This window comes from Pyxicephalus adspersus, chromosome 4 (assembly GCF_032062135.1).
Source record: "Pyxicephalus adspersus chromosome 4, UCB_Pads_2.0, whole genome shotgun sequence".
Taxonomy (NCBI): Eukaryota; Metazoa; Chordata; class Amphibia; order Anura; family Pyxicephalidae; genus Pyxicephalus; species Pyxicephalus adspersus.
In genome coordinates this window covers 84,857,370-84,882,084 of record NC_092861.1, presented here as the reverse complement: position 1 = coordinate 84,882,084, position 24,715 = coordinate 84,857,370, and the positions used below count along the sequence as shown (strand labels likewise).

At 35.6% G+C, this 24,715-nt stretch overlaps 1 protein-coding gene across 1 annotated transcript in view; it reads left to right on the top strand.

The window, feature by feature from the left end:
- The window catches only part of TRDN (triadin), a 223,256-nt gene that overhangs the window by 105,808 nt on the left and 92,733 nt on the right, over positions 1-24,715 (top strand). The window contains exons 20-21 of the mRNA XM_072410214.1: positions 12,384-12,455; positions 24,017-24,079. Of these exons, the coding sequence (XP_072266315.1) occupies positions 12,384-12,455; positions 24,017-24,079 (135 nt within the window). The remainder of the gene's footprint in view (positions 1-12,383; positions 12,456-24,016; positions 24,080-24,715) is intronic.

Below are 24,715 nucleotides of genomic sequence, written 5' to 3'. Positions count from 1 at the left end.
TAATAGTTTGATTTATAACACCACAGACCAACTTTCCACTTTGCCTTAGTCCATCCTATATGACCTTTGTCCCACAAAACAGTAGTGGAGTTTCACCTTGACTTTTGTGGATGCAGCAACAAACTGTATTTACAGACAATGTTTTTAAAAATGTCCATGGTCTGATACAGTTTTTTTCACTACAAAATCATGTCTGTTTTTAATGCAATACCACCTTGAACATTATGGCCTTCCAATATTGGCTTTTGGCCCTGTCCCTGGTGTACATAGATTTTTTCATTGTTTAGTGATAGTATGTGTTAAAGATGAAATTTTAAAATGTTGTGCTTGGGAAAAATAAAAAATGCTTTTACCTTTTTATCTTGGGAAGTGGTATTCTATTGCACTTTTTACCCCCTCAGTCCAGGAGTGCTCCCCTCTATACTTTTATACCAATTATCAATTAACCTTAATAATTGTGTATTCACCAGGTGTTTAAAATAAGAATATACTTTTCATACTACAATACCATTCTCAGTTTCAAAATCTAATATACTGTCCTTCTGCTACTATCAAATAAATACAGGATGTAAATGATTTGCATTGCATTCTGTTTTTATTTACACTCTACACAGAATCCTACATTTTGGGAGATTGGCTTTTAGAATGGAATCAGGGTACAATGGTAGAAATATTTATAACAACAGCTATTCATTGGTTCTCTGTTAACAATGGATGGAACCTGATTTGTAAAATAGCACCAACTATCTCCTGAATACAGTATATTCCTGTATTCTCTAGCAAACCTTGTTCTCTATTAAAGCTCAAATGTATTACAAAGCAAAGCAATCAACTTTTCAAGATATATATATATATATATATATATATATATTACTAGAAGATTTTTTATCCTAGCAAACAGGTAGCAACTAAGAAATTAGGATGGGGATTTATTGTAATGCCAAATATGTTTATTTGTATGTAAAACAATAGGGTCAATATAATACTTTATCAACATCACCTGCTGGAATTCTAGTTTCATGAAGTTGTCTAGCACTGGAAAGCAAATAATTGCAGTCAGTTTATTAGTACAGCAGCAGACTTGGCACCAGCAGTTATGTGCTGCAGTGAAATAAATGTATGCACTAAACAAACTGTTCACAAATATTACTCAATTAGTAATACTCCAGGTTTTAGGAGGGTGGCTACGTGTTTAATGCTAATGTAATTTTTATAGTATGATTAATTGATATAGGCCTTTTGTACTTCACAGACTATTTTTACTTTTTAACGATTTCTCAGTAACAAATTAAGTATTTACTATCTGTAATAAAGTTTTTTATATTTACCAGTACTGGGCATAAGCACAACTGCATACATGCATACTCAACACCTTCATCTGAAAACAGAAGGTACGTTTAGGGCAGGTCCAGGATTGCTTTGGGATGCAGCAGGAAATCTTGCTCAGTTCCCGGTGGCTGGCACCTTGCCACTCAGTCACTCGCAATGTGGCACTGGTTCCTAAAGAACCAGCATATGCTTATCTGACAGCTGGCTGCATTGAGTGCTACTTATATCACTCATTGCCGCCACATTCTTTCTTTACCGGGCTGCCACTGGCAAAAGCTACACTGAGTTCACTGGCATGAGGAAGCCACAAAGTAACCTCATGACCAGTGTAAACATAGCCTTAGGGAGACTGTGATTATAGCGTATTTTATGTAAACCCAAAAACCAAAATGTGAAATATTTCAGCTTATCAGTACTTGAAAATGGTAACTGAATGGGTTTCCTTTTTTTGGCCTTTTTCATTTATATTCACTTAGTGATCATCCAGTAACTTGATTAGGTAAGATTGACTGTAATATGCTGACTACTCTTACTTACCATAATGCATCTTTCCACCATTGGCTGGTTTTTTGATTTGGACAACAATTCTAATCTCCATTACATATGTGGGAGGTGCTCTGTAAATTACAGAAGATAGCTTGGGATGCTGATACCATTATTGGTCAAGTCAGTTCAGGGCACAGGATGTCACAGTGACTCTGGAGTTTTGGGATCAATGGGTATTTCATCTCCATTACATGGTGGATACTAGTGTTGGTCGAATATCTCACATATTCCTTTCGACAGCTATTCGATCGAATAGTGAGATATTGTTCGGGTGATCGAATGTCGAATTTGAACACCATTGAAGTCAATGGTGAAAGAATTTGGGTTATTTTTAGGGACTAATAACGGCTGCAAGAGCAATCAGATTGATCTTGCAGCCCTTTACTAATTGTATGTGTTCTTGGATAGAGTTTCTCTATCCAAGAACACAGGGCATTAGATGTGATTAATGGGGAAACTTGTCCCCATTCAACCTCTAGTGCCCGGGGATCGCCTGCAGTCACAGCTGTGACCGCAAAATTCCCAGGGTCATGTGACTGTGGGAACTGAACTGCAGATGAACTCTGCAGTTCCACTACGATCCCCGGGGCACTACAGGCTATTTAACCTGTAGTGCTCCGGGGATTGCACACACTTTCTCAATAATTGCAGACATGGCTGCACTCATTGAGAAGATGCCCGCCCCGCAAGTATCACTCTTTTTTTTTTTTACAGGTTATCCTACAATGACATGATATCTCTTACTCTGTAACACACTTTCCACCACAGTAATATGATACATTTGTTACATTTCTATTGACTTTCTAATATTGACTGCAAAAAGTCATCATTCTTCAGAAACTATTAGGCAGGAGGCTAGTTATTACTATCTTTGGAATACAAACTAAAACTAAAGATTAAATATTGTGAGACCAGCTTTTTATTTATTTTCTCCTTACTGCTGTAAACACTGCCCAGTAGCATTTCCTAGAGAAGTAAAATCACTTAAATGCAGCATAATTTTCAACAGTGAGGAAAATTAATAACCAGGTTGGAAATTGATCTTCACATTGAGCCACCAAAAAAAATGTAGGCGTTCTTTTAAAAAATTCAGAAATTATGTTTTACTAAGAAAGTTTGGCTGAGACAATTCCTCCCTTTTAAAGCTACTGTTGGCCATTTCTAAGGATATTATGACATAATCAGCTTCCACGAAAGCTTCCACGAAATTTGGGGACACATTACTGCATCGGAATACGTTTTGGGGATACATTACTGCTATTTTTGGCAGCCTAAACCTCAATCCTATTCAGTGATATAATGCACTAATGTCTGTTGAGAAAACACTAGAATACATAGACAGGATGCATATTCACGGTTCACATTAGAAGCTAAAATTCCTGGCTGACTCCAAAGTAAATCTTGAATTTGCTTTGTGTCTATGGAACTTTAATTTACAATAAAAATGAATGCTGTGTTTTAATTAGGTTGTGTTAATTCCTGTGATTGTAGAAGAAACAAACTCTCAGTTCATTATAACAATTACAAATGCAGATTATATAATTGCACAAAAGCTAATTTTTTACTCTTTATTCACACAGGTTTATAAAATGCTATTTTGTCCTTTTTGCTATTACTCCACTTTACACGAAAATATGATTTTTTTCTCTCAGAGCACGTACTGGTATGGTCTGCAAGGAGCACATCATAAACAATAATGTGAATATTAGTACAAGAAGCACAACAAATTACAACTTACTTGAGTACTAATCTCTAGTTAATTGCATAGTATTCATTATAATCAGGATATAATCGTATAAAGGTTGTTTTCACAGTGAGAATGTCAGGTTTGGGGAATTTATATGAATATGTATATGTGTGAATAAACACACAGTGCTATATTTTATGATGAAATAATGAATATATGTACCAAGACCATAACTAACTTTTTAGGGGTTCTTTTTATAGCTGTAGAGCTTCTTTATCTGGTCTAATGGGTACCATTAGCCTAATATGGACTAGTATCAGGTCTCTCCATATGAGCCCCTCTTAAAAAGAGTTATCATTAAAGATTGGAATAATAGGTAGATGTGTAGCTTTGAAAAGTCTATAAAAAGCTGTTTATATAGTCATATGTTTAAAACCTTACAATGGGAAAAAAATGTCCCTTAGCAGGGTTTTAAACAAGCAAATAAAAAAAAACTACTGGTCTTTATACTGAATTGTTTCTTTTTTATACCTTCGTGCCAGTAGATGTGCGTAGTTTTCTGAGTTCAAGCAGTCAAATATATTTTTATATGGGATTGTGTATACCAAAAATAGAGGAAACATTTTCAGCTGATTTTGAGAAATATATATGTGATGATAGTAATGCTCTTAAATTCATATTTTCTTCACATTGCAGTAAAATTGGTAGCATTTTCATCATTCTGTGCTAGTTTAGTTTTATGTTTATCACACATTTACAATAAAATCTTTGCTCATACCTTCATAGTGATTTACTGTTTTTCAGAAATGAAGTTACTGGGAAACTAAAAAAAAATCTGTTTAAGTCAATATTAATTTGTTACAAATCAATCATGTCTGCAAACTGCTGTCACTGCACCTGATTACATAGTATATATGCATTTCCATTCTGTTTGTCTAGAGCTGCCAAGATAAAATGTACTCAAGTTTGCAGTACCAGGTGTTTTACTTGGTCACAAAAATACTGTATAAAGTCAGCATTATATGAATACCTTAAGCCTGGACCTGAGGACAAATAGATCCTAGTTCGGGTATAGTGAAGTTGATTGTGCTATCCTTTATAGCGTACATCATTTGCTTATTACTGAATTCTGATTTGTTGTGCTTTGCTGAATCAGAAGGTTTTAACGTGTTTTTTCCCTAAATTATCTGTACAATAGACATACTTATTCCTTCTCTTTGAAAGTTTGGAGGTCATCCATATACCTTCCTATGCCAGACGCGGACTGATATCTGTCAAGAACTACTGTCAGTTTATTTATTTTTACTCTTCTTCCTCTAACAGGTTGAAAAATATCATTTTCATATGAAAAATGATGCTGATAGAAAGTACTGTAGTATGATCTGTAATTATAGGCTGAAAACCTGAAGGTATTTCAAAGGTTTCTCCATGTTGAAAAGTTTGAGAAATGCTGTTCTAATTGGTCTTACATTATCATAGGCTGTCTGACAGGCCAATAGAAATTTTCAGGAAGGGACAGTCAAGATTCAGCCCCATCAGGAAAATGTATTGATGCTATTTGCCTAGTTTTGTAAGCTGTGGTGAATATAAAATTTTTATCAAATTAAAAGGAATTTGTTTACATGTGTTTATTTCAGACTGGTCGAATGTGCCCTAATGTTGAACATGTCAGAATTGGAGACCTTGCATCAGTGATGATTTACTTTTTTTTAGTCACATATATGCATATAAAGAGAAAAAAATTTCACATGCAATTCTATCAATTTTATTCAGTATTCATCTGCAGACAAACCAAATCATTTACAGTACAGTCATTCAATAAAAGGATTACTGTTTGGTCATGACAAAATATTGTCTCACACCACACTTTATACCTAAAATATTACAGGTTGCATCTACACTATTTTTAAAGTTTTCAGTTATAAACCATCTCCAAGCATTTTTAGAAAAAATGAATCAATGACAAAATCAAAGAAGAATTACTACAAAATCAAATTTTAAAGTGTCGTCATTATTTGACCTTTACAAATCTAAACCACAGTTAATGTGTAACACCTCAAACAATACAGACATGGCTTTTAGGTAAATACTTTGTTCTTTTTCAAAACGTACATCAAAGGAGTGTAATATACACTGATCCATACTAATTTAATATATCTTGATAATCACCAGCTAAAAGTGTTAGATTGAATGTAGCTGTAGGAATGAATACAATATTCTGTAAAAACAAACAGCCTTTATTCACTGAAAACTGTTCACTGTTTTCTTGTCTGTCCAAAAATAGTTTGTGAAACTTCTACAGGCTTTGCACAATCTCTGGAGTGCAGTGTATTGAATCTGGTAGAAAAGTCTGGTTTTCTGCATAACCAAAATAGCTGGTGGTGGAGGGTTTTGATTTTTGCTACCTAGCTGTTTATCATGTTGCTAAATGTTGGAGACTCCTTCCAGTGTATAATAAAGCTTGTGCCAGGTTATTGCCATGTTTACCTCGGTCATCTCCCCAAATCTTTGTGTATTTAAACTGTTACTAAGGATGAGCGGGTGAAATTTTAAAATTGGATCTCGCGGCCAATCAGGCCGTTCTCACTTACCGAACATGTAAGCGAGAACGGCCTGTGTAAATTCGTCTGTAGAGATCAAATTTTTTTGGGATCTGCAAGAGCAATCGATTGTAGTATGCCCTGTAGTATGTGTTCTTGGATAAAGATTCTGGTTTTATATGGGTTTTTTGGTTTACAAAAGTGTATGTCTAGCCAAAAAAATAATGATTTTGTTTTATAGCAAAGAAGGTTAAAACTGCTATAAAACCGCTATAAATGTATCGTGTAACACCCCCCTGCACCCACAAGGTATTCCTTAATTGTCTGACAAAGATCATGGGGACAAACAAAGAGGTAAAACTCGGCTTGAGAGTGTCTGACCCTTACCTACTTTAAAAAAAAAAATACAATATATACTTAAAGAACTATATAAACTTAATAAGGAGTTATACAAACATTGAATGTTAAAAGAGACTGTTGTAATTACCATGTTGTAGCCATAAACGACAACATTTCCAAATATATTCAATGTCCTACATTGAGGTTTCACATGGAACTATAAGACATGACTGTGCATTTAAAATGTATTCAATAACTCAGTTTCGAAATTCTAGAATTACTAATTTAGCCCAAACGTCCACCCTGTTTGTAATGCTTAGTAGGATTGTCAGGAATATGTCTCCAGAGGTAGCCTAGTATATTTAATTTCATTCCATCTAGAAGAAGCCACTGGCAAGGTACAAATCATTGTCTTAGATACTTTACCGTCTATTTCTGTCAATCTATTGCTTTACTTTTTTAATAAAAAGTTTACAAGATAAAATGCTGTGTTTAAAAATATGTCTGTGTGCAAACAATATAATTACCTATAATAAACAATATAATTACTTTTACATGTTACATGGCATAGAAACCTCGGCTATTACTTTTCCTGTTTGTCTGTCCTTCTTTGGTCTTTTACAATTGTTGATGTGTTCAATATTTCCAAAATGTAAACTGATAACTCATGTGTTGTCTCCTTGTGCACAATTAGGGATTGTGGAAATAACGAAAGGGAACAAGATGTGGAGGCTTATGTTGTTTGTAATGCATTAGAAATAGAGTAGGCAGAGCTGACAACACATGTTTTAGAATTCGGAGCCAAAATACACTGGATTGTCATGTCAAAGAGGAAGGTTGAAAGTACTGTATTTCTGGCATATTAACAGTTTTTTAATAGTTGCAGTGTGTTTAAAGTGATAAAACATGGGGAAATGTGCATATCATGCATGCATGTAACTTTTTGTGGGTTACTTTTATGCCTTTACCATAGTTCTGAATTTTTTTCTGAAGTCCAGTTATATGCTTGAGATTTCTTGTGTCTAGTTTTGGCTGACAAAAATGATTTTCATGTAGGTGCCATTTTCTTGATGTCTATTAGTTTTTTTTATTAGATCAGCTTCTAGCATCCATTCCCACATACCTGTGTGGACTGGTCCTTTTTGGGACTCACTGACATTAGATGTGACCCTGATTGTTCGTGGGAAGCAGGAATGTTGTAGTTACATCGTGGAGAAACATCATAAAATAATGGGTCCTGTGGTGCTGAGAAACACACTCTAGATGCTTTAAAAGCTACAATAGAAGCCATAAAACAAATGCAACAAGTAAATATTATGACTTTGAAGTAACAAGTGCAAAAACTGTCTGGATTAACATAGTTGGGAGAAGTTCTTGTAATATGCGTTTGGTAGTAGCATGCCTTTCTGCTTACTGGGAACAATGAATTCTTTAACATCTATTGATTTGAGTTGTGCTGTAAAACACATGACAATGCATTTGGAACATAATGCTCATGACAAGATGGATGGAACAATGTCATAAAAAAAGACTTTTCTATATGGTATACAGGCCCACATTAGCCCTGATTTAATAAAGCTCTCCAAGGCTGGAGATGTTACACTTTCATCAGTGAATCTGGGTAATCCAGCAAACCTGCTATGGATTTCCTAAAAGTCATTTGCTATTTGTTAGCAAATGTTTTCAATCCAGGACCAGATCCATTCCAGGTTTGCTGGATCACCCAGATTCACTGATGAAATTTTATTCTCTCCAGCCCTGGAGAGCTTTAATAAATCAGGGCCATTGTCTGTCAGGCATCTTAAATTTGGTTAGCAGTGTTACACTGGCCAATAGTGAGGGATTTGGCATGTGCCAGCTCACTTTACTGTAAAATTTGTGTTCCCAGAGCTATTTGTAAGTGTGTTGGGGCACTTTTTGTAGGAAAAGTGAGCCCGTTCTGTACTGTGTTGGGGTGCTACATATTTTTGTAACCCCCCGCCCATGTACATAGTGTACAATTTAGACCCGACAACCTTTTATAGGACTACCTTTTGCTCTTTCCCTGCAGTTGCTGTTTTGCTGCTATGCTCCCACTTGTACTTTTAGAGAGGCTGTAAGAGAGAAGTTTCTGCATATGAAGGTAGCAGGAGGATTATTATTAATATAACAGGTTCTGCATTCCAATGTGTATGTCAGTCTGCACCATGCAGTGGCAGATCATATCTACATTTTTAGTTTCGGAGTGGCCATACAATACTGCTAGTATAAAGCTTAGGAGAGCAGTCCTCTTATTTAATGACTCATTATAGTTCAGGAATAATTAGGGATATGGCCATGGTAAGAAATTCACCATTGTATAATTGTAGTTTTTAGGTATGTTAGAGACTTTTTATTCAAAAGAGACCAGTTATGACCTTCTATTCAACCTGTTGATCTATGAAATTTATTATTATATTTGAAAATATGATATAGTAATTCAACTTTTTAACTTTTTTAGTACTAGCGAAGAGAGAGAAAATGATTTTCTTCCATTTTCAGTCAAAGGTTTCATGTGATGTTAGCACAAAAATCAAAGTTCCTAAAATGTACAGTTTTTCTTTTGCTCTTCCATGCCTTAGCGCTGGAAAAGAGCAAAAAACGTTTATTATCGCAGGCCTCCTGATTTTTCACTGTCATCAGCACCTTACAATATTCCATCATGAAAGCAGTTTGTGATATGTTGTTTTTACTCCATTATTTTGAAAACACTGCAGCATATCATAGAACATTTACAAAATCATTTTATTTATGACTTGGGTAAATTGTGCTGTGATCTGTGATGGGTTCAAGATTTTTCCAATTTTTTTAAAGCCCAACTAAACCCAAAATTCTCAAAGCAATTATGTTGTTTAGTGCAAATTATAATGATTACCTATGTAACTAAACTTAATTAAAAAACTGAATTAAAAAACCTAATCTAGTGGAATGGGTCTGATTTTGTGCCAGGCGTGCATTTTGATCCATTCCAAAAGTGGATTAATAAAGGCTTTTTACACATTGAAGACTTCCTCAACAGTTATGAGATATTGGATTTTCAATTTTTGGTACAAAAGAAAGAACTACTCTTGATGGGAAATTCCAGTATCTCCAATTTCTTTTGTTAAATCAAAATTTAAACTGGCTTTTCTCTTCTCTTGACTCCTCTTGAGAGCACTTGTCACGACATGGAATCTAACCAAGATCTAATCTCTCAATTTTACCAGATCTTCTTAGATTCTCCACATGAATTGAACTATATGCTGGTTTGGGAGAAGGATTTGAACACACAATGGGATGTTCAGGCGTGGCAAGAGGCTGATTCGTACCTACTCAAGATCTCGTTTAGCAAATCTCTCCTTGCGGCCAACTATAAGACTGCCTTGTGTTGGTACATGGTTGCATTGCTAAGCTTGCTCCCCAAACCTCTACATAGTATATTAGAGGCTCTAGTCAAGAAGGCATGATAGCCCACATGTGGTAATCTTGCCCTGGAGTTACCTTATTTTGGTCCAGAATTCAAAACTTTTTTCTGTGACCCAGGTTTTCTATTTTATTAGTTTTAAAAAGAATGTTTATGTTTCTCTTTAAAAGCCAGATATACTATACCCATCTATTGACTGCTCTCAAATACTCACCTTTACTTAAGTTATAGTCATAGCGTAGCTTATCATATTGTGGAATCGGCTGATCTGGATCCTAATCCTGATATTTTGGACTTTGATCAATGTACCCCTATTGTTAGGTTGGGAATTCCTGGTCCTTCCCTCACATTTTTTGTTGTCTAATGTTTGTTTATGTCTGCCCATCTGTTAATGTTACTTAACAGTTTTTTTTTCATTAAGGTAATTGTCACAGATCAGCAGCACAGCTGATCTGGTACTTGTTGTTCACCAGATATATGTCAGATCAGCAGCAGTTTGTCTTCTTACCTTGCTTTAGGCTGCTCTGTCCAGGCCTTGGAGGTAGAGGCATCACCTGAGTTTTCCAGCTGATTTATCTGCACCTTGCTTATTCAGTCCCCACCAAGCCTGCCTGTTAGCCTCACCGTATAAGCTGTGTTCAGACTGACACTCCTTGCCTTTCAATAGGTGTGTTTACTGAGGCGCCAGCTTGTGTCTGTTTCTAAGTGCTGATTCCCTGGTTCTGAGCTTAGCTTGTTTGACTTTAATTGTTCACCCCCTGCCCTGACCTGTCCTGCTCTGGTTTTCGAGATTGCCTATCGATTTGGTACTACACTTTGGTTCCATCTGCAGTCAGTTCCCGTCTGCACGGGTGTGTTTGAGGGCCGCAACCTGGGTGCCGTCCGCTGCAAAGTCCATCACTCTTTGCGGAATGCTCTGGTAAACGCCAGGCAGTTCCTTAGACTCTGCGTCTCAGCTTATACCTCCGTGACAATATTATTTTTGAAATAAAAAACCCAATCTGTAGCTGTGCTTTGCTCTAGCTGTGCACCTATTCATACAACTGAGGCCTCTTATTCTTTTCAGTTATCTGTTGGCAGATTTTAGTCTTACACCTCCTATGAACTTCCTATGAAGTCCATTTCCACAGTATTATTATTAAACAGGATTTATACAGCGCCAACATATTATGCAGCGCTGTACATTAAATAGGGGTTGCAAATGACAGACTAATACAGACAGTGATACAGGAGGAGGGGACCCTGCCCCGAAGAGCTTACAATCTAGTAGTATGCACACAGTAATGCATGTATACTAAGAAATGTAGTCTTGCCATTGTTGTTGTACCACTTTATGTGTCACATGGTCACATCTGATTAAATATTTGAATTAAAAAATTAGTGGATATGTTATGTAGTGCATTGTGCAAGAACATTTAGTCCCTTAAAATAGGTATTCTGTTCATATTCACTTATTTACCTGATTGATTTCAGAATTTGTCCAATAGCCCAATTTAGGTTCACTTTGGCTTTATTGCACCCAATAAAGGAAATCATTTCTGACCATTTACTCATTTTGACACAAACATAGATATATAAGTATTGTAAGCATGCATGTTTTTTGTATGTTTTAAACAAAATCTTGTCTTGGTTAGATTGTCTAAACAGGTCCATTCTCTTCTCAGTAGCCATCATTAATCTCTCAACAAATGAAAACACCAATTAGTATTTGATGTTTGTTCATAGCATCAACGTTAGGCAACAAGCAGTAGGTTTCCTGCAAATTTAAGCCAAAGTAGAAAATTTGGGGGGCACCAAAAGTATGTATGTGATATCATTGCTCTGAAAGATTCCCACAAAGGAATGTTTGAGGGAATGTCTGATTCCCTGTTTTATAAATAGAGCCCTAAGTGTTTAGGGGTAGACTTTGCCTATTCAAGTGAACTGATCTCTGCAGGACATCTAAAGGACATCATATACTGTGAATAGACAGAAATACAAACTTTTTGGTAGGAAAAACAGCTCTCGTATATGTATTATTTCTGTGTATTTAGAATGTTTGCCTGGAGTTAAGCTTTACAAGCAATGTATAGTCTTGGGTTGACACAAGTCAATAAAAAGCATATCAAGTTGGAGTAAAAACACTATCTACTTCCCATATGTTCTATATTTGCACACAATGCTACAATTGCTACATGTGCTTTTTCACATTTGTTTTAATTTTAATTTTGAATGAAAGTAAACATTTACTAAAAATACAGTCTTTCCACCTAACAAAATAAATTTTTACTTTACAAGGGCATGTTGTGTAATGCTTACTTGAATCATCTAATCAAGTGCTTGCAAAATCTTGCCATTTGTGTATGTTTTTTTTATTTCCTTGAATGTAGTTGAATATTTTGTTTGCAACATACATTTTTGCCACATTCACTCAGCTAAGAGAAATATTCCTTGCAAAGGAAGTCTTACTTTCTTTATTAAATCAACTCCAATTGCTCCAGACTGGTTTTAATAATGCATTTCATTTTTATATTTATCACAGCTGGTCGACTACCAATAACCCCTGCAATACCCCCTGCAAAAGTGTCTCCACCTTCTTTGCCTTCTAAAAAAGGTATTGTTTTATTTTAAAACAATTTACTTGCTAAATACCTAGTAATTCAGATGGGAATATATTCGTCCCTTAGAGAAATACATAAATGTTTTTTAGATAAATTGAAAACTTAAAGTAAAGTAAAATAAAGCAAATTATTTTTTTTATTAGAACTGTTAGTTCTTTGTTCATTATGAGTCTTCAAGGAGGATCTGTTAAACAACAGAATATCAAAGGAATGTTTAATAATCATTATTTAGTAAACTATTTGCTTTTCATGACTGGGCAGTTGTAAATGATGCAACAGATATATCATTTTTTGACTGTTAAAGCAAGGATAAACCCATGGCAAGAACAAGATTGCAGTGGGGTCCCAACATGTATATATACTCATCTTCCTATATATACTTATGATATCTTCCTATATCAGTGGATATGAAAAAATGGCAAAATAGCAATGGATAAAATAGTTCAAAGCAGGTACATTGTTACGTAAGTCTAATGCTATATCAGCTCCGTTCCTTATGCTCTTGTTGACATGAGTACTTTGGAAAGAGTTGCCTTTCCTACAAGGGTTTTTCATCTGCTAGAAAAGTACTGGTTAAGCAGCTACCAGTTACTCGTTTGGTTGTATTTGTAGCAGATCGTTTATCATCCATCATTCCTGATAATAATTCTGTCTGTTGGGTATCTAGGGGATAATCTTGTTTAGTCCTTAGAATTTACTATAAAAAATGCACCCAATGATTTCAGCAATCCTGGGGGTCACTGTGTCAAATATGTTTTAAAATTTTCCAGAGTTTCTGGCTGATTTCCCTTTATGCATTGATCCAAACAACATGGTCATCAGTAAATAAGTAAATAAGGTCTCTTTAGTTGCAATTAATTGCATGTGTTGCACAGCAGCGGAAATGCTATATTTGTAGCTTAGCATCAGTGATACCACCAAAATACTTTTTAAAATGATTTAAAAAAAAAAATCTGTTAACTAGAATAGGGTTGTCTTCTTAGTGCTTCATAAATTAAAATGTAATTTTTAATTTGCTGGAGGCATCAGTTTTCATTCAGTTTTATCCTGCCAAAAATTATATATATTGTTTTACATATTTTTGAATGCCATCCTTTTAATCAGTTTAATGAAGAGTGAATCTAATAAACTAATAATTGAGAGACATTCATTAGATTCATTAGGCCCTCTCTTCTGTTGATTGGATTAATTGATATCTAATGAACCAGAAATAAGCCAAAATGATTCTGATAAGAATCAAAAGCTCTTTATAAAGGGAAAAAACTATGGTTAGAATGACCCCATGCTTCCTCCCACAGTGCATTCTAACAGTATTATTTACTAAAATAATTACTTGACAAGGGCAGAGATTACATCAATTGGCATTATCATTTATGTGTTCATAGAGCAGATTGATATCTGAAAACTGCATATAGAAATCCATAGCTGCCAACTTAAAATCAATGTCTGTTAATAAAACGGTGGTTAGTTGCAGTCTGTTTTGTAATCTTTGAAGTATGTAAGCCGTGTATACTTCTTATTGACTGCTGATCACTAAAATGAGATATTTTACATTTTCATTACATTTTTAATTTAGAAGCATCCCATATTACCTAAATCACAAAGGTTTCATCACTAGTTTTTTTATTCAGTGCCTTTGTTTTGATTTATTCTGCTTTTGTGTTAAGTTGTTTTGTTTCCTTTGCGTCCTCCTCCACAGCCTACATTTCATGCTTATCTGTTCTAAACAAGAGGTTGTTTTGGATAATACCAGCTAAATTGGTTGTTCGTATAAATCTGTTGCTTCATGTAAATACTCTGGAGGTGGATTCAAACAAGCTAGTAATAAAAGTCATTTGAAAACATTTTTTTCTAGTGCAGTGCTATTTTACCTCTGTGTCAGGCTGTGAATTAGAATCAGACAGCATGCAATCATCTTACAGACAGGATGCCACTTAAACAAAGTGTAGCTCACCAACAGAATCTAAAATCCAAATGCTAAAAAATGAAACAATCTGAGAAACATATTGTGGAACCAACTGTGCAATCAGTAGCAAACAGCGTGTTTACTCATCTCTTCATTAACTGGGACTCTTCAAAATGTTAGTTGTGAATGAACTGCTGAGGATCCTCACATTGCCAGACATGACATGACTTTCCAATTGCTTCATACTAGCTTTGAATAAGCCCATCTGTTGCTTATGTAAATGCTGCCTAACAGTATACACTTATCCTTAAAGTTTCACAAAAGTGTGTGAGAAAACGTCATCTCCAAATAATTGCTGCAATAGTCACAGATAGCTAGTCAAAGACTTGACTGGTGAGAAACATTGGCACAAGGTAACACATGATGGGTCCTCATCAAACAATCACACCAAAGCTATTTTATGTTGTAGGACAAATTCAACGTTTTAATGGACTAAAGTGTTTTTAAAGCATGGTTAAATCTTTGGTTACGAAGCCTCTTTTAAAAATTGATCAAATATTGTTTTGGCTTTGAATACACTTTAAACAGCATTTATTTATTTGCTTTACAACTGAAACATTGGGAATCTGCAGAGGGATTGTATGGTTTTCTTGACCTGATTTACACTGCCTGGCCAAATAAAAAGAAAATGTCCCCAAGGCTGTAGGGCCAATATTAAGATCTGGGGCTGCTTAAGCTAAGGTTCAGCAACATTATTTGTCCAAAAAGTTTGGCTGACTACCTAAATATCTTAAATGACTAGGTTTTTCTATCAATGCACATTTTTGTTCGGATGAAATTGGCATATTCCAAGATGATAATGCCAGGATTCGTCAGGCTCAAGCTGTCAAAGAGTGCTTTAGGGAGCATGAGCCATGATTTTTATACCAAAGTGGCCAGACCCTAACCCGACTGGGAAATTATGGAATCTGCTGGAGAAGAGGGAAGGATGATCAGTAGGATGAATGCTTTTTACATTGCTGGCTATTGGGAGGAACATCACTTTAACAGATAGCCTAAAAGATTATTGATATGAGTTAAACTGATAGGAAATATTGGTCATTGCAAGGACCCCTAGCAACCTCTGGAGGAACCCTAGAGATTTCATCTGTTGTTTAATTTTCAACAACCCTCCAATTTAACACCCTAATATTCATATATTAGTTACTTCAAGTATTTATTGTTCCTTTGTTTATGGAGAAAAGAGACTGTGGATTTCAAATTTAAATTTGCTCAGAGCAAGGACTACATTAAAAACATTACCCATAGTTTTTTATTGCACTGCTCCACAATATTTATAAAACAGACACTTATAATGAAAAATAAGTTTACCTTTACCTTTAAATTTTACATTTTATTCGCATTTAGTTTGTTACACATCTTATACAATTGCATGGTAAAAAAGGCTTCTTTGTTTGTCTTACAAACAGCATCTTTGCATCACTTGTCATTTCATTACTTCAGAGGTCTGCTTTAAGCATCTCAAAGCATCAGTTTTCTACATAGAATTCTTAACATTCAGTAAGCCTCTCCGTTTGGTAATTGAATGTTAAATATATGTTATCTACATTTTAAAAACACATTTGTATGCAGCCTGGGTGTCTTAGGCAGGCTGTGCAAGGTAGTGGTTAGATAAAAAGCAGGTAATTAAAATGCAGTGTTACTTGAATAGAACACAAACTTGTCAAACATTTAAAACAGCAGATTTGTAAGATTATATTCCTTGTCAGGTACTTTTATACCGAACTAATGCGCTATTCTTCTGCATAGGTAGTTTCATTTTGATTCTTTTTATCATACTGTTCAGGAGTAAGCTTAATATTTTTTCAGTAAATAAATCAAACACATGTTAGTGTTCCTATTGCCTTTTTTGTTGCTTTATATATCCATAAAACTCCTGCTTAAAAGGTTAATTGCATCACTGCAAAGGTACATTAATGAAACTGACATAAAAAAAGTGGAGACAACCAAATATGCCTGCATAGCCAATATAACCCAATGAGTTATAGATTCATTGCTTTGTAGTTTACACTAAAAAAATCATATAAGCCACAAAGGCACATACCATTAGAATGTTGATTAACGTTGCAGATGAGAACAAGAAATGTGTATTCTGATTTTCAGACCCTGCTGTCAAATTAGGTATAGAGTTATAGTCACGTTTACTGACTAAATTTAGCAAAAGTCAGCTGAGTATGTCATTGACATCCAAGCTTCACAAAACTAATTTTAAAACAATGAATTTTAACATGAAAGGGAAAAAATAATGGAAAATATTATATGCAGATGCCATTTTATATTTTTCCAAAGAAAAAAATTCTCAAATGGGTTTTAAAATCCAGCCTGGCTGATAGACTTTTCACCTGAGCTCTGTAGGTCAAGTGTGACAGCTCAGCTCTGAAGCCTGCAGGATTAGGATACAGTCCTCTGCTTTCTATAGATAAAATGTTAGTAAACAGCTTTGGACAAGTAGCTGGTGAATGTAACTTTCTATGTTTCCTCAAGACATGATGAAGTGCAGTCAGCTCTAAATTACAACCATTCTCAGGAAATTCCATATTCTTGATGGTCCAAGTATCTGTGTTGTGGATGGGATTGGATGCTACTGCTAACAGTCATCTCCATCTTCTTAAATTTGCAATTTACAGTATATCCATGTATCTGCTTTTACTAAAGCTGAGCTAAGGTTATAAATGAAAAAAGAAAACTGCAAGCATGTCATTTTTATTGCAGAAGAGACAAAGCTGGGTCCTTCTGCAATAGAATCGACTTACTTGCCTGTTAGCAATTATTAAACTAACCTGACCTTTAATTGCTCCTTTGCTGGTTCAGGATCTTGGTTATCTTGGCCAAGCCAAAATGTCCTCAAGCGGAAGTAAACTAAAAAAACAACTCACTCACCTTTACATTCGTAGCTCTGTTGATCTCTTCCGGAGGTTTCTGGATTGGGTCCTGTGTCATCCTGGTATCTTCCTTCCTCCTGGAACGGAGGAACACCTGGGCGCTGCCATCTTCTTTCCCTTTCTTCTTCCTTCTTCCTACATCTCCCAATCTCGCACTGCGCAGGCGCCAGATTGGGTGAGGTAGATGGGAAAAAAAAGAGTGCCGATCTCACCGCGCATGCGTGATATCAGCAATTTCTTAAGCCCATTGAAGAAAAAGTTCCCAACATTGGGCATGTGCAGAAAGAGGAGCCAGAATCCTCCTGGGTTCCATGACATATGTATCCTGGGATACTCTGCACTCCTATTCTGTCTGGATTGCTGCAGTTTTAAGGGTTCCATGACATATGTATCCTGGGATACTCTGCACTCCCATTCTGTCTGGATTGCTGCAGTTTTAAGTAGAGAGGGGAGAAGTTAGAAAGTCTGTTACATTTTTACATCTGTTTGTATGTTACCAATGAAGATATTTTTGTTTCGTTTTCTATCCATGCATATTATGTCAGACACAATAGAAGAGATGGGTAATGCAAGGGCACAGATTACGTTTCACACGAGAAAGAGATTCTAACCTATCTCCCTAGACTGAGACAAAAACACTTTTGTCTACAATGTACTCAGACATCTTCTAAGCTTGTTTTAAAATGAGACATATTCAGTCATCTGAAAGCACCTAAAGCTAAGCCCTTCTTTCCTTGCATCAAAGTCTGACTTCTCTCACTAAAGATTCCCTATGTCGAATGTATCTCTGTCTACTCTGGGCTGTCTGTAATGAGAGTTTATTAAAAGTGCTGTGCACATACTGTGGCTCATATCCCTTTGTCTTAGTTGATAGTGTTTTGTTACTTGGGAAACTTTGTGCATTAACTGACACTGAGAAATAGAAAACTTTTAATTTAACCCTTATACAATTATATTTTCTGTTCACTGCAGGATGAGCTCACAAAACAGGTCTTAAACAAAAAGAACAGCTGATGTTAAACATCTAGCTAATGTGGCTTAGCAGGTGGTGTAATTGGAGTTCTGCTTTAATGCACTGAAAGACTTTTAAAAAATCAGCTTGATTTCTGAAGTCCCAGCGGTACCTAAAATGTGCCCAAATGATCTTGCTCTTAGCTGCTGACATTGGAGGTGTCCTTGTGTTTTTTTCATTCAAATAAGCACAATGAGCTTCAGTTAGGCTCACAGTTTAATCAGTGTCCTTCATGTTTACAATATACAGTGCGCATAGAAATGTGACTGAATAAAAACCTGACAAGGTCAGGAGGACTGTGTGAATGGGGCAGAGAAACTTTTTTATTTTGATTTGTCTAATTTTTCTTTGTGTGCTTTGAATGTTGTAGCTGTATATCACACTGTGCAAAGTAATGCTGTTGCAGCTTTAGCATAAACAAATTAGGTGGAATTGTAAATCAGGAAAAGCATTCTTGCAGCTAATCTATTTTTAATATATTGGAAATGTGGTGTAATGCTATGGCACTGTTTATCTGAAAACTCTGCAATGAATTTTAAAAGAATAGGTACAAACAAATATAATAAAACAAAGATATCTTTATGCAATCAAAAGCTGCTGCATACAAAGGTGCAGAAAATACAGAAAAGAATGAGCAAATTTGCCTAATTTTACTTTAAATTTTCATGAATAAAGTATTTTTATAAAATGTAAAAACAAGGTACAAAATCTTGTAGTGAATAGAGAAGATAAAGTAGGGTGGTTTTAGGTAGTTTAGTTAGCGTTAGTTAGCCTGGAATTCGAGGATCTAAATTAGGACTCTCAGAATGTTATATGTATACCATGCTCATGGAGAATATATTAGTCAGACAGAAATATGAACAAAAGCATTCCAAGATTTTTAGATGTTCTTGAATATCAAATTATTATTATAACAATGGGATGAAGTGAAGATGGTTCTAGACAAAGAAGAGGCTATGAACAGACAAAGAGTGATCCATCATCACAGACATTCCAAAAGTTGGACAAAAAAATTCTACAAGTTTCTAGAAAAGAGTGCATGTAAAGCTTATGTCATTGAAAGTATATTCATGCTTTTGTGTAGTACTTCTCTATGCCTGGAAACATCAGTCCACTTGTATGGAGGAGGAGTGCCTTGTCTTGTATATTCAAACCAAAGCATCTTTCTGTAGTCCTATGGCCACCAGTGCCTCAAATCTGCAAAAATAATACAGCACAGAGTTTACAAGCATGGAGAGGCCAAAAAATAAAACGGCCTATTAAATTTATGCCCCCCCCTCCCCAATTCTCCTTATTAGAAATGTTCATTACAACTATTCAGGACCTATTGTGCCAAAAATGCACCATTGGAAAATTAAGGAATTGGTGTCTGAGAGACACAAATAATTTGATATAATACTGCTTAGTGTAAACTTACTTTTTAAAAGATATGGACTCTGATTTAATAAACTTTCTCGTGAGTTTTTTCTTAGAGGATGTTTTTCATCTTATCCCCAAAATACCTTTATAGTATCTTACGTATGAAAAAATACAAAATAGTAGGTAAGAAAAGTATCAAACTTTGGCAACTAAGTACATTTGTATGCTAGGAATTTAAAAATAATTCCATGTGTCAAAAACTATTCCTATGTGAAAAAAGGTTTAGAATCAGAGCCATAGAAATATGACATGACAATTTTCAGAGAAATAGTATGATTGGGAAGTTAAACCTGACAACATTACACAGCATCACAACAAAACTCAAACTGTCCAAACAAGTAGCAGAATTAGAAATTAGGGAAAAAACTACATTCAAGTTTGATGGAAGTTAAAAAAAAACTACAGCTAAAACAAGATCTAACAAAACTCTATCAAAGTACTGTCTAAAGATTTCTGTCAAACCACCTGTTTCTGCCTTTATACATCACTTTTTCAGATTCTTAAGATTTGCACTAAATCCAAACAATACAAAAAAAGATTCAAGGAGAATTATTAAATGGTTACTGGGGCTGGTCCTTGGTGTTCATGTAACCTGAAAAGTCACTCAAATTAACAGAAAGGGGGTGGGGGGGTGGGCACTGTCCAAAACAAATCTTGGCAATTTTGAAATAAGTTTCCATATATATATATTTTTTTATAAAATGACGGAAGTTGGAGACTCTCAAACATAAGGTGTTAAATCCCTATTTCTTTTTCGGAATTCAAAAAGCCACCCTACCAAAAAAAACAACCGTGTTAAAATAAAGCTATTTTTCAGTATAAGTTGTATCATTTATGATATTTAGTGGACATGTTACTAGTTAGCTTACAACACCAACATAATTTCTTGTATCATATATTTTCCACAGTCAAGTGGCTGACCATCAGCACCTACCAAAATCTAAAATAGCAGTTAAAAATGTAATCTGGCAAAAATAATGACTTCAGCTCAGGTCTGCAAGATCTTTTTTAATTGACTTGGAAGATTAGCTGCTAAATTTGCATTTGAGTGAGTTATAGATGGTCAGTTCAGAAAATGCTCATTTTATTTGACATTTGTTTCCATTTAACTCACTAATTTATGTGTTCTGCAATGTGTTTTTAACTGTATGTTCTGATTTTTGTAGTAAAATAGCATAATTTTTACAACATTTTTCAAGTGCAGAAACTTGTCAAAGGCAAGGAATACAACTATGCTATTTGTATCTTGCTAAGATTTATCAGGGGAAATATTCCATTATCTTTATGAAAACATGCAGATACCAAACATGACTCTTGTTTTCTACTATAACATTTTATTATATCTCATTTGTGTATGCTATACCCATTACAAATAACCCATGGCTTCTCTTCTTTTATGCTAAACTCCCATCATGCATTCCATTTTTTAGATAATAGCTTGAACTTCTCTTTGAGGGGATACAAGTCTACTAATGCATGTTTGAAAAACAGATGACAAAGATCCTTAACATGTAGTTTAAGCATAACAGATAATAGCTCAGCGTTAGAATACCATCTGCAGGAATGGTCACTTTGCTATTTCTGTATGTTGCCCATCACTGGTCTCCTTTGGCTAATACCACGTCTAACAACAGTTTAAGCTGACAGTTGAAGAGGATGTACCTTCTTGCAGGTCATGTTAGCTAAGTAAACTGGGTATTTAGTAATGGGAGGATTTGTTTAGTTCACCGTTTGCCTTACATTTTTTCATGCGCATGCGGTTTCGACTCTGGGTGTGCCTACCCTAGCAAGCTTTATCAGGTTCGTCGGCCAATCAGGAAATAGCCTCTTAATCATCCCTGGCTATTTAGCTAGCTCACACGCTGCACTCAATTGGTGCCGAGGCTCTAGTTCTGTTGAACTAGTTTCTGTACACCTGTTGGCTAATTCAGTGATTTCTCTGTCCAGCTACAGTGTTAACCCCTCACTATCCAGTCTGTCGGTTACTAGCTAACTTCCCTGTGCTGTTCCAGTGTTCCTGTCTATCTGTGGATATTCCTGTGTCACCTGTGCCTCCTGTTGCTTCCAGTGTCTCCTGTGTTTTCTGTGTCCACAGTGACCCCTGTGTCACTGGTGTCTATTTCCTGGATCCCTGCTAATTGACCCCTGGCGTTTGACCTGCCCTCTCTTGCTTGCTGCCTGCCTCGACCCGGCCATCCTCGACTATCCTTCTGGTTTGTGATTTGGTACCGTGCTTCATATTACCCACCTTGGTGTGCCCAAGGACCATAACCTGGCAGTAACCAATGGTGCAACATCCTCACCCCTCACAGGGATCACTACCTTTATAGATGAAATGTTCACCTGTTTAGCCATTAAGTCACAGCTAAACATTTTGGTTGGTTGGGACAAGCATGGAAAGTTATATTATCACTACATCACTATGTCAAGTACAGTCTATATTAGCATGCCATGGCCATCCTAGCAAAATATTTTAAACACTATTAAAAACTAGCAATGCATGTGTGAAAAGTGTGGTAATCCTTAGAAATTAGTCAGAATGAATTGCATTATAGATGATCAGTTAAAAGACACTTTGAATTACATTATAAAACCTGTTCTCAGACTAATATTAAGGTATAGCTATGGTTAGCTATGTTATGACATTCAAGGTAGTGATGTAAGATGATACTTGTTTCTGAACTTTTGCTTAAGGCCCAATCGAACCAAAAATTATTGTAAATGATCATGATTTTCTTTGGAACTAGACTTTTCAATTTAAGAAAAAATAATGTGTATCTGTTGGCTATATCTGAGCACCTATGCCTTTAGGTTTCCTTAACAGAATGAAATCTTACAATTGCTCACTATCTACTTCCTTTGACTTAAAGTCCTCTCTTCTGGGGTTTATTTGGGCTTTAAATCTTGTTGATGAGTTGATACTTTAAAGCAGTGGTCACCAATCTTTTAGATTTCACGGATCGCTAAATTCTAATTCATAATTCTAAATCCGGTGGCGTGTAGTAGAAGCGAGTGCGCATCTCACATCATCATCGGATGTGAAATCCAGACCTGGGAGCTGCGTGTCACTCAAAGGAGAAGAAACTTTCCCCAGAGTGACGTGATGATGCCAGAACCCACTCACTCTCCCATCGAAGGCTCAGACCTGCTTGCTAAACATCCTGGGGGGGGACAGTAGTGCAACTTTTGTTGTATCCATAGGGGGCACATGGGGGGGTGCATCGGCCGCGGATCACCAAAATTTTCTCGTGGACCACCTGTTGGCGACCGCTGCTTTGAAGCACACCACGCTTTTAGTATTGCTGCAACAAACGGTTGAAGTCAAGAATACAACCAGACTGTTCTGTAAAAAGTATACTGACTCCAGACTAATTTCAATATTTGTAAAATTCAGCTGACTGGGTATTTAGTTACAGCTGACAATTTTCATGTATCTGAGTGCATTGATTTGCTGTCCAAGTAATCAATGGTAGTTCCAGAAAATCTAATCACAGGTTGTAAAACCTACAATACCTAAAGCTTAATCTGCTCATGTTTTCTTATTTCTCAGCTGAAAGAACTGGTATTTAATAAAGAACTGTTCAGTGTAAATTGTTTTATTAGGCTATAAACCACATAATTTATTTTACCAGCAATACAGATTATAATATTGATGTTATACAATTAACAGTCAAGCAGGTGTTAACATTACATGGCAAAATAGTTCCCACAAGGACCATGTCCCAGAAAATGTCCTAAATATTTAATGACCATCATGCATGCTGATTAGCTTGGTATTAAACATTTATATCACACAAAGATCTAGCATATTCTACTGAAGCGGATAAGACAGTATGTTCCATATGCTTTTGGTGTATGCCTGTTGGAGTACACCAACAGGCATATATAGAGCTGAACAACAGTTCTCTGCTTCCTACAGAATCACAAAAAGTGGTTATGGACTGCAGTAGAACCATACAGGGATCACTACCTTTATAGATGAAATGTTAAGCAGTTTAGCCACTAAGTCACATTTCTACACTATGTTTAAACCTTATTCCTGGCAAAAGGTTTATGTGGCTACATATGAAGGCCAAGACTGTGCATTCTTCAGGTTATTTTTAAGCAAAATATGTTGAATACAGTACGGCCCAGCACAGCACCAACACAATATTTATTTTTCTCATTTGTAAATCACCGCACGGAACCAACTGGGTTGTGGGTATCTTAATAGGCTTATTAATTAAAAGAATGACAAAAATAATATTAAACCAATTTTAATGTTTTATGTTTTAGTGAAAGAAGAACCAAAGAAAAAACTGCCAGAGAAGAAAGAAGTCCCAGTGGTGAAGAAAGAAGGTATGATATATAAAAGCACATTATGTGAGGTTTGAACAAAAGTATTTACCTGTAGAGGTAGCTCGTTAGAGTGATATTATAGTCTGGCATAATATACAATTAATACATGTGTTCTAAATCTTTTTTCACATATAGCCATCTTACCTGCCTGTTTCATAATCAGTCCTCTTGCATAGTACAGTTGGGGTTGGTAGCAGCCTTTATGCATGGTTAGGTCATATCTTTTTTGGATGCTATGCACAGCAATGTTGTAGACTTACCCTTAGCATTGTCTTAAGGGAAAGTCATAGTGATCATTTTACCTAGTGGAGCTGTTCAGATTTGGGATTATTACAAAATTTTCAGAGACATTTTATATGCAGTTCTATTCATAAAAAACAAAACATATGTTTTGAGTGAACTTGTTTGAGTGAACTTTTATAAGGTATATTTGTGTTTTGTGTAAGAATATATTTGCACACAACTGACCAGTTTTTATTATAACTAATATAAATAGTGACTGTAAGTCTGATATATATTTTAATAAAGGGCTTGCAGCTACTCTAATTGACTGTTGGTCATCAGGGGTAATCCTAACCCCTGACAACCATAATCTCAATAACTTTTTACTTTGTCCATTGGCTTTTCCTAATAAAT